Raw genomic sequence first — 12,101 nt, forward strand, 5'->3', positions numbered from 1 at the left:
CATACCTGTGGGAGAACACCATCTAAATTATCAGAATCATTTGGGTTTTCGAAATGCTGCACCTTCTTAGCCGATTTATGTGTATCAGCAGGGGGGAAGAACCAACAGGACCTGGGCAGAGGTGGCAGCAACCACGAATGTTCTAAGAAACAGAGGACAATGAAAGAGGAATTGGAAGAGAAGCAGGAACCATCGAAGAAATTAGGTATGGTTGATTTAAAAATTGTTAATCTCTCAAAGTACATTTTAGCTAACACAGCTTGTCAAGTTTTAAGCAAAGGATGGAGCTTCGTTCCAGCCAAGAGAGCTAATAAATATGTAGTTATTTATAGTTTGAGAGACTATGTGAGACAGTTGAATTTTAAATTTTTATTTGTTGCAGAAATTGCCAAACCTAATGTTTTTTTTTTTTTTTTATCCAGAACTGGAAATGTTTTTGACTATGTCTGAGTTGCAAACTATAGAGTTATTTGATGAAAAACCTTGTTTTAAGTATTATAATTTGTCCAAAAATGAAAGAGACTTTTTTACAGTTTGATTAACAATGAAGACAGTTTAATTTTAAAGGCTGACAAAGGCAACACCTTGGTATTAAAAGATAGGAGTAACTGTGATGGTAAAATATTAGAAATGTTAACAGACACTAAGTTTTATAAGGCAGTGACTTATTTGGAGTTTAAAAAAGCTTACTTGTTTATTGATTCTCAGATTGAAGAATGGTTTTATAATGGAAGAATAACTGAATCCACTATAAAATATTTAAGAGTTGGTAATCCTAGGTTAAGCTAAATTTTTGGCTTACCAAAAATTCATAAGGATTTAGATGACCTCCCCATGCAACCAGTTGTTGCCAGTACAAAAAGTAAGACTGAAAGTGTGAGAATTTATTTTAATAAACATCTTCAAAGAATAGTTCAATTGAATAGTACATTTATAAAATACACATTTGATTTTATTAACAAGTAACTGATTTGTTAGTGATTTTAGACTTCAGATCTGTGTACACAGTTATTACCAATGCTGAAGGGATGGAAGTTGTGAGGCTACAGTTATTAAAGTCTAGACTATTTTTGAGCAGTACGGTGAGTTTACTAATGGAATTATTAGATGTGATCCTAAGCTACAACATTTTTGAATTTAAAAGCAATTTGTATTGTCAAACTAAAAGCGTGGCTATGGCGGCAGCAAATGGCTCCCAGCTACACAAATATCTTCATGCATGGGTAGGAAACAAACATTTTGGAAAGTACATTCTTTGTTAATATTGTGATGATCAAGCATTTTATTGATTTGGAGAAGGGGTGAAGAATTGCTACAGAATTTTATTAAGTATATTAATGATATCAATTCTTACTTAAAATTTACATGTGAATGTAGTCTGACTCGTGTCAACTTTTGGATGTCACTGTCTTTAACGCTAACAGTAGGTTGCTCACTAAAATATACAAGAAGGATGTGCATAGCGCGTGTTTGCATTATAAAAGTATGCATCCTAGAAAGACAGAAGAGAGTGTCGTCAAAGGACAACTCATGCGAGTCATTAATTTGACAGTGAGAGATCAGGACTTTCTGGATGGTTTGATTTTACGCAATAAGTTTTTGAATAGAGAGTACCCAAAAAAATAGCGTCTGACTTTTTTACCAAAGGAAGTAATCTAAGGAAATCGAAAAGAATCGACATTAATAAGTTCAATGAAAGGGACTTTAGAATATCTATGCAGATTCAGAAAAGTATTGATGCCAAAGTTATTAAAATATTATAATTAATAACTGGAAAAATTTTAATGGGTATTCTGAGATTACTAATGTACTTGGTCCAGTATTTACACAAAAGGAAGGGAAAAGCTTCAAAAATGATTTTCAAGCCAAATTGAATATGCCTAAAGAGAAATGTTATAAAACTGGCATGGTTTAATGTTTGAACTGTAATTTGTGTGATTATATGTACACTGACACCAATGAAATTACTATCAGCAATTACTGTGTAAGGATCAAAGGATGTTATACCTGTAAGTCCAAATGTATGGTTTATTTCGTGTTCTGTCTCTTGTGCATGGCATTTTATGTGGGCCATATATTGTAAGAGAATTATACAAAAGGATGTATGAACAGAAACATGCAGTACAAGCAGGAGAAGAAAGGAATGCTCTGGGAAGGCATTTCAAGAATGGGAGAGGTGTAAGTCTGTTTTCAAGTTTGTACTACTGGATGAAATAAAAAATCCAGAGAGAATGTTCTGTGTTGAGGATGAACTGGGGTGATTTGAATACTCATGGCAGGTCACATTAAATGCATGTTACCCACCAAGGTTGAATAATCAAGAAGACTTTTGTGGCATATTTAAAAATAAACGTTTTAAAACATTAATTGGCAATTATATCATGTGATGTGATTCTAAGTATTTAAAAAGTTTTTCTAATCGTACATTTTCAATCTGAAGAAGTCTCAGTATGAGAGACGAAAGTGCTTAATGAAGATGTTATTTCTGTAATAAAGTTTTGTTTTTTTTTTTACCAGCTTTTTTATTATTTTATTACATTACTAATATGCACATTAGGGAACATAAAGTTGTACCTTTCCCAACCTATAAGCATATCAGATGGGTCACTGTGATAATAATTATTCATGACAGAATTTTTTTTAAGTCAGTTTGTTATGGGCATACATTTTAACATATCATGGCATGGCCAGCCTTAAGCATTGATGAACTGTACAGCTGCACATAAACAAGCTTGTTTGAAAATAAATAAATGGCAGAAAAGCTCCTCTAGCCACATGATGGCCTATGTGGGAGGTGGCAATTTCCTACTCTTTGATGTAAATATGAAGGAAATTAAAGCTCCAAAAATTTTACACCTGGCCAATCAATTTGCATCAATTTCTAATCGTTGCTATTTCACAGCAAAGAGTAAAAGCATGTGGATATTGAAATTTTAAGGGAAGTAGGTAGACACTGTGGATGATGGTAGTAGCAGTGAGAGTACGAGGTAAGTTTTTCAATGCTGGCAGACAACCAGCTATAGGCATAGTGGACACACATGCAGAGCAAAATTGAATACCTGTTTGACAGTCCCCGATTTCACCCCCCCTGAACTGTCTCTGGTTTTGTAGAATGTCCCTCTTAAAGTTTGTGACAAAACACCAGCAAACTTAAAAGATATCAAGCTGTAAGAAATAGCACAAAAATAATTTGATAAAAGAAAATACTGTGCTTTTCTACAAAATGCATGAACAAAGTATTTAAACAGCCTTGGCCTGCCATAAATTCTATCCTGCAAGCAGACAGAAAACGTCAACTTAACCCACTACCTATAGAAACCTAGACTACAATTGTCTGTAAATTCAGCAAACACTGTATAAAAGCTGCTACACGTCTATTAAAACACAGTACTTCCACAGCACCCACTTATACTGGCAAGCTCCCAAATACCACCAATGTCTTTACTGTTAAATCAGTATCCGTCCACTAGTGCAATCAAAAGTATACCTATACATCTAAATCCAACCACCTAGCAAATAGATAAGCTGTCATCTGAATATATCAGAATGGGAACAGAAGCCCTATCCTAAATAGGAATTTAGAAATCCTATGTTCTAACCCTGTGGACATCTTCCTACATTATTCCTGTACACAAAGGAGATAATTCCATCAAACTTTCAATTTATAAGCCCTTTACTATCCTCTCCCCATCTCAGAAGTCGTTGAAAGACGTAGCCATACCCAACACAGCTTTCATCCTCATCACAGGACAGAAACTGCTTTCCTGTACTGCCTGGACTCTGCCAATCATAAAAGAAATTCGGAACACTCAGTATCTGCAGTTTTTGATTCTGCTTTGAGTAATTTACTTCTCCATATACTCTAACTTGTGGGTCTGTCAACTGATACTTTGTGTTTCTCAAGTTACCTAACAAATAAGATTCCTTTTACTTCTGTCTACAAATTACAGTTGGTGTTCCACAGGGATCCATCCTTGGCATGTACAAAATGGCCAGTCATTCAGTATGCCTGTGACTCAGCCTGCTCCACTTATGAATTTAAAAAAGTCAGCCAGGAATTCTCTTCCACTGAATCCTGGCTTAAATAGTCCCAGCTGTTAGTCAATCCTAAGAAAAACGAGCTCATTCTGTTAATTTCCTCCAAGCATAATACTAAGCCACATTAAAGTGTAATTGCTTAGCCCAGCAATATTGCAGGCTGTTTGTCATTTTTACGGACCAGAAAAAAAATGTTAAACTATAAAGTGCATCATCATTGTTCAAGTTAAATAATTACTAAGTACGCATTCAACCACATAAACCAAAATATTAAAAATGTAATTATAAAAAATTATATAATTTCATCAGTGCATTGAGGGGATGAGAATCTTAGTTTTGATTTACTTACTCCCTTTTGTCCTGAACATTTGCTGTCAAGATCCTAGCTGACTTTTGGATCGCCCCTGTCTGGTATTGCCGCATATAATTAGTAGACATTCATGGAGAGCACGGTCAGGCCTGGCCATACACCCACAGAGTCTATTTCCTAATAATATCTTTCCTGCCTTTAAAAAGAGTGAACTAGCAGGATATATAGGATAAGCCATCCTTAACTAAAGTTAGAGTGTTTTTAACGTTTGTATAAATACTGAGCTTTGGAGTATTTGTAAGTTGTATATAAATAGTAGACAGTTTTGAAAAAAAAAGTAAAATGCTTGTTTTCACTGAGATAGTAATACATTTTTAAGGAGGTTCATAATAGCTGCTGTGCCGAATGAATTTTGTGAAATATTACCAAGGTATAGCACTGAGTTAGTATATGTCTGAATTTCTTTTATTTATTTACTACTGGAATCTATGCCTTTTTACCTAAGTCTAATGAACCGTTACATGTCACATGTACATACTATTTTTACGTTTTTCTAGATTTAGCTAGTGAAGAGAAAAAGAGATTAGAAGAAAAACAAAGAGCTGCTCGGAAAAATAGGAATAAATCAGATGAAGACTGGAAACCAAAGTAAGTGTATGCTAGAAAATTTAAAGTAAGTTCTTATTTACTTAGGGAGTGTGTATGTGTGTGTGTGTGTGTGTGTGTGTGTGTGTGTGTGTATATATTTATCTATATATACATGTATGTGTGTGTATATAGATATAGATTTTTTTCACTAGTATAAAGTACTGACCATGTGGACCAATATCAATCTCAGCCCAGGAGCATACACTCCAAAACAGTTTAGTACAAATGTAGAATAACTGTTGAAATAACAGATATATCAGATTTAACAGTATTACACAGCTGACTACAGTGGCATATTGTTACTAACAAACGAATGCAAAAAATAGGATTCTGAATTACAGTGGTTACATACTTTAACAGAGGAACAACTGTAGAATATTTATGTGCATGTATACACATTATTTACACATTGTACACATTCTCACTTTATAAAGGAGTTCATTGGATCTAGATCTACAGCTTGAGGAGTCTGGGTTAAGGTGTTGAGGCTGGAGAGTGATTGTCATTTTATGAGTAGCATCTGCATTGTGCTATCAAAATGTCAAGTGCAGTTTGTAGGGCTGCAGTGTTTGCCTCCAGAAAGTACGATATCCTGTAGTCATCTCAACTTCTGATGCACCTGAAGCGAAAGCAGATACCATCAGACATTGAAAAGCAAAACATGTCTTCTCAGTTTGTAAATGTTGTTTTGAAGATCGTTTTTTTTTTTCTGAGGGATTCCTTAGACTTGTAGCAAAATAAAACGAAACCCCAGGAAGTTCCTTACCAGTACAAGTGTCACATTACGCAAAACAGTTTACAAACTTTACTAGAAAGGCTCACCCAGACTCTGCTACACTTTGCTGTGAGGGAAAGGTCAGTTTTCTTTTTATTTGTTGTATTTTGTATTACTTTATTGCCTTTTTCTATTTTGAATACTGTGATTTGTTTTCTTTACCTTGTGTTTTACTTGTATTCTGCTTTTAACTGCATATTAAAACTTGAAAAGTGACAGCAGCTCTGTCTCTTGTGAGTCAGGCAGAAATAATTTTTCCCACCCTTCCACCCAGTTACTGTTGTGTTCTTTAACACCACTGTCTTTCTAGTTGCCTGCCCTTTATGTTAATTTGAGCATATATCTCATTTCCTGTCTGCTTTTACTGGCTTATGTGAGTAAGCACAAAATTATCATTTTGTGAAATCACTCCCGTTCAACTATTTACATTTATTGGCCATCCTACTGTATTCTGTAGTACCAGACTACAGACGTGACCACCCCCTTTCAGTCTATCTTGCTGTTTTAAAAATAGTGACTCTCCACTAAAACCTAACTTTTTAGACAGGTAAACCTTAAGTTACCGACTTTCACATCTAATTCCTCTAGTGCACACTGCAGTGTTTAGGATAAACCATTTTTTTCATCTTACCTTTAGGCATCTATTGCAAGACCACCAGTTATTTGAGAGCCCACATTCTGCCTCTCAGGAGTCATCTTGGGATTAGTGCTTCTGGTTTCTCCTGGTGAGAGAAGGGGTAGAATTACATTATTTCCTGGAGACTGCTGATCCCCAGAAAGCGTAATAACTGCTTTATAGGTGACAGCTTGGAATCTGTGCTTGTATTCTGATCCTGGTGAGAGTAGGAGCAGAGTGCACTGATTCCTGACTCTTTCTGGTTGGAGTCCCTGTGACTAGCACTTGTCTAAAACCTGCTGGAAAGCACTAGGAAGCCTTAAACTGATACTCAACTCTCCTTGTTAATAAGGAGAAATCAATCATAGGCACTAAACAGCCTATAATTGCAAAGTACCGTGCCAAGCTAAGGAAGAAAAAAAAGCGCCTAACCAGGCATGTCCAAGGGTCAGCTTTCGGTGATTTCTCCTGTCCACCTGGTGAATCTGGGCATACTGGGACAGTGCAGCAATTGCCTCATGTACACAGACAACCCTCTCCTCCTATCACCCAACACTACAACCTGCAAGAGATGCACTTACATAGCCATACTGGAAGAAAAGCTCTCTCCAGCCAGGTTTGTGCTAGACAATCAAGAGGAGAAGGTTAACACCCACACTACACCTCAAGCAATACATAGGCCTTCAAAACCCTCACGACCAACACCCACACATAGCAACACTAAATACACGCATGCGGAGGCCCTTAACATTAACCTGCTCAAGCAGAAAGGGCCTCCGAAGCTGAAACACAAGCAAACATCAATCACAACCAAAGTATCACATAGCTCACAACACCAGTGTGCCACCCAACAGCAGCCCCTAAGGCAAGACAATATACCAACACTTTAGTCATAGGTGACTCTATAGCAGGCACACTGATGTCCCACTCACCAGGCTGAACAAGGAGAAAATTACAGTCAGCTGCCTGTCGGGTGCAAGAATCCGCCACATAATGCATGCACTCAAGTCACTCCACAACAAGTACAAATATGACGCTGTCATTGTCCATGTTGGAGTGAATGACTTGAGATGTATCTCCCTGGACTACATGAAAAGAGACATGGAAGAGCTCTCGAATCATGTAACCCAGGCAGGTGTGACCCTAGCCCTGAGTAGCATCCTGCCTTTGCCCAGAATTATACCACAGTATAAGGACAAAATTATTGACTTCAATAATTGGCTGAGCTTCTGGTGCCATTCAAAGGGGATACAGTATCTGTCTGCCTGGCATGACATGATCGACAAACCATGATGCTTTGCCAGAGATGGTCTGCACCTGTCACCCCAGGGATTCAGGTTACTGGCTAAGGCTCTTGCCACCCCTATAGTGCCCTTTTTAGGCAAGGCTCAAAGGACAAAACCACCACCATAACAGGTACAAGTATGCAAAATCTGAAGGTAATGCTACTCAATGCTAGAAGTCTAAATCTCAAAATGCACTCTCTCGAGGCACTCCTAAAAATGGAGAACATCGATATCTGTGCAGTAACTGAGACCTAGTTCAAGGCTCCAGAGAGCACTCCTGCAGTACCAGGCTACAACTCTTGCCACACTTTTCAGCCAACAAACCAGGACCGAAACACTAAAGATGGAGGAATGTCCATGTTCCCCAAGGATATTCACACCACCAGGCTAGTTGCCCAACACAATGCATCAGAAATTCTCCAGGTGCAGCTAAGATTAGGTAAGACTGCAATCCAAATTGTAGCTTGCTACAGATCCCCCACCATGCCCCAAGATTCTCACTACACCTTTCTAAACATAAGTATGAGTAAAGAGACTTATAGGCTGGAGAATAAAATACTTGAAATTTATTCCAAAACACAAAGTTAGGTAAGCGCTTTTGAGGCAATCCTCTTCATCAGACCTTAATACACAAATAAATTAGCACACAAGGTTTAAATAAAACTAACAACCAATAAAAATTCTTTCAAAATCAGTGAAGCAACCCTTTTTTTCAAGAGAGGTTTTAAGGACACAGCACTGTTAAGGCCAGGTAATAAGTATGCCTTAAAGTCCACTGTTCACCTTAATTCAGCATATTCAGTTTCATTGTTAATGTCACCTCTAAAACTCAGTCATTTTCTGCAAAACTAAAAATTTAAAATTGTGCTGGTCTCCACAATCTAAAACATGCTTGGCTAGTGCATTAGTAAGCTTGCTGTTCGTAATATCATTAAGATGTTCCATTACCCTTTCCTTTAAAGTTCTATTGGTTTTACCAATGTAGAATGCACTACAGAGATTACACTTGGCAAAATACACAATGTTTTTAGTAGAGCAATCTGCATAAAATAAAAACTCTGCAGGCTTCTGATGCATAGGGTGTAAAATCATGCAAGTAGACCAAATACTATTACAAATTCTGCAATTTGTACAAGAAAAGTGAGAGACAAACCTGTCACATATTTTTTTCTGTTTGTAACAAAGTTTCTTTTTCAAATTCTTGCCATTTTCAAAACTAAAACTCGGTATAGAACCAACAAACGCGACTGATTTCAGGGTCAGTAAGGGGAATGGGCCAGTTTTTTTTAATAATGTCGCATGTCTTGTTGACATCATTAGAAAAAGTAAGACATTGCCTATTCACAGATGTTGAGATCATCTGCCTTTCTGGGTGTGCATTCACTAGATGCTCATCTGAATAGTAGGGTTTGGTTTTGTAACTTTCATATGAATCTACTTCCACTATCGCTCTGTCAATATCAGACTTCTTATATCCTCTCTCAACAAACTCTGTAGTGAGACGACTCATGGCTTCCATTAATTCTTCTTTGTCTGTATGTAATCTCTTGCAGCGTAAGACTTGGTTCTTAACTATATTCTTAGTAATGTGTCTAGGATGCATACTGGAGCGGGGAAGAGTGATGTTCTTCCTACAATCCTTCCTATGTATTCTGGTCGAGATATTACCAAACATATTTTTACTCACAGTTACATCCAGAAAGCTGATTTCACCTTTGGAGTGACTAAGGGAGAAGGATAGGTACCCAGTTGTGTTATCAAGGAACCTAACATATGTATCTAATTGTGTCTCATCACCATGCCAAGCAAAGAAGATGTCATCCACAAAATGTTTATAAAACGTAATGTGCTGCTTGTACATGTCGGAGGTAAAAACCAATGTTAAGTTGTTTCTCTCGCCTTGATTCTTGCTGGTTGGGTTCGGAGCCGACCTTTGGCTACGACTCGGCCATTTTCTAAAGCTCGAGAGCTACTCACTGGCTCGAGGCCTCCCTGTATCCCACAATGCCTGGCGCTAGACCCCCAGATCTCGTTTGCCTCTTCAGCTACGAGGTTGCGCTTCACTGGCTCAGGTCGTATTAATCTTTTGTATTTTTAGTAGTTAAACTTTTAGTGTATATTTTTCAAAGTTTTTTTTGTTAAATCAGAGTAGTACTGTAGACTAGTCTTAGTTTCCCTGTGTTTTCTGACCCTTAGGAAACTCGTTTTTACTTAGAGAGTCCCCCCCCCCCATCTCCCTAAGTAGGCCGTTTAAGTTAGAGGCTATCCCCTTCCCTTTTCTTTTATATTGTTTTTAGTAGGAAGTAGTGTTTAGCCTTTGTAGTCTAAGATCATAGTCTCTTAGTTTTTGTTAGTATAGTTACCTTAAATTTTTGTGTGTGGGACTAGTGTGTGTGTGTGTGTGTGTTTTTTTTTTTGCACTAGTCTAAAAATTCATCCATCGGTATTCCTTTTATCTACAACATGTCAAAGGATACCAAGGTATCAGGGTTCAAGAAGTGTGACTCGTGCTGTCAGAAAATGTCTCTGACAGACAGTCACACTTCTTGTGTTTATTATTTGGGTTCCCTACACCTGCAGGACTCTTGCTCGGTATGCCATGCCTTTAGTCCGAATGTCCTGCAGGAGCGTAGGAACAAGTTAATTCTCAGGGGGTTACTAAAACCCGAGGGGTCTCCGACAAAGTCTCAGCCAGTGAAAACCCCTAAGCCCACCAAGCCGTCGGGTCCCAGTATGGAGCCGTAGCCAGGTGGAGCGTCTGCTTCAATTTCGGTTCCGGCCGGAACTGAAGTATCAAAATCTCTCTCGGCTCCGTCCTTGGTGTCTGAGCCATCAGGGAGCCATAAGCGATCCAGATCGCCATCCCTGGAGTTGATTTGCTTGGCTCCAGGATCACCTTTGCTACAGTCTGAACGGAGCCATAGGTCCCACTCTTCTTGGTCCTAAGGCTGTCCGATCATGACTTGGAGAGAGTGGTTAGTAGACTCCTCAAATTGCAGGCCCTGGCTAAAATGTTAACTAGCCCTCCTCATCAGGCTGTGGCTGCTCCTTTTTCTGAAGTAGTTCCTCCTCCAACTCCTCCTGTCAGTTCAGAGCCGGAGTTTGTTGGGGCTCAGATCCTGGAAACGTCGGCGCCGATGCTTCCCCTTTTGGCTCCTTCATCTGCTCCGATTTCTTCAATGATTCCATCCTTGGAGGGATCTAGGCGCCGAGACTCCCTCGTCGGCTCCGAGGGGGCGAGTGGCATCGGACCCTTGTCCGACCCCGTTCTCCCTCTCGGAGCCTCGGCACAGCTCCTACATCAGCCTCGGAGCCGTCCCTTTCGGTGCCGGAGAGGATTCCCGTCTCCTCGGAGCGGGGGTCCTCTTCTCTGCCGGACAGGGACTCCTTCGAGGTCATGAGGAGCGTGCTGACTTCTGAGTCTGCACCTCGATCAGCCCCTTCAGCTCCTCCCCCAGGGTGCCTGCTTCGGTCTCTGCCCCTCCTCCAGACCCCAAGCAAGGTGATCATACGCTCCAGGTCACCCCACTGGGTGTATCTTCCTCTTCCCGGGCCTCCCCTGAGATTTCAGAGGAGCCCCCTCGAAAGAGGAAATGTAAGAGGAAACATGTTGACTCCCTAGAGTCGGTCACGTCAGATACTGACTTGGGGGATTCGGAAGGGTCCCCAAGATCCCTCTCTGAAGATGTCTCTTTCTCAGACATCCTTGAGATCCTTAAGCAGAGGGGGAACTGGTCTGCCCTTAACCCTTCTGAGGAAGAGTCAGTATACTTGGATGCGTTTGGTTCTCACCCCTCCACCTCCTGGGTGTCTCCGCCTTTCGATCCATTAATGGAAGTGCTGGCTTGGAAGGCGTGGTCAGCTCCGGACACACTGGAACCAACCCCTCGCAGGCCCACTAAGCTTATCACAGCCCCCCAAGATAAACAGTTTCTGAAAAAGGGTGTCCCCGCTGATGCCATGGTGGTAGCAGCTGCCACGAAAAAGGAGTTGGCTGACACTTGTGTACCTGTCCATCCCCCTAATAAAGAGTCTAGGACGATGGATAGATACGGGAAGCAGATGTTTTCCTCAGCGACCTTCTCCATGCAGTCGCTGAATTATTTGTGCCACTTCACCCGTCTTCAGAGGGATCTCCTCAAGGAGCTAGGAGATGCCCTGCAAGATCCATCAGCTGTGGGGGCTCAAGACAACTCCCAGCTTGCGACTCTTAATTCTATCGTTAACTCCTCCATGCGGCTCATTTCGTATGCGGCTGATGGGGCGAGTAGAGCCGCAGGCACAGGCGTGGCTTTGAGAAGACATGCCTGGATGCGGTTATGTAACTTCGTTGATCCCTTCAAGGCATCTTTCACCAACACCCCTTTTGATGGTTCGGCTCTGTTTGGACCTCAGGTAAAAGATACACTTACCAGGTGTGAGCTGGAA

The 12,101-nt window shown here is 40.0% G+C and overlaps 1 protein-coding gene across 1 annotated transcript in view; it reads left to right on the plus strand.

The window, feature by feature from the left end:
- OSBPL1A (oxysterol binding protein like 1A) overlaps window positions 1–12,101 on the plus strand; it is a gene marked incomplete in the record, with an annotated part of 2,690,541 nt that overhangs the window by 2,485,614 nt on the left and 192,826 nt on the right. The window contains 1 exon segment of the mRNA XM_044065352.1: window positions 4,906–4,996. Within this exon segment, the coding sequence (XP_043921287.1) occupies window positions 4,906–4,996 (91 nt within the window).

Source organism: Protopterus annectens, chromosome 3.part0 (genome assembly GCF_019279795.1).
Source record: "Protopterus annectens isolate FY-2018-M chromosome 3.part0, PAN1.0, whole genome shotgun sequence".
Lineage (NCBI taxonomy): Eukaryota > Metazoa > Chordata > Ceratodontiformes > Protopteridae > Protopterus > Protopterus annectens.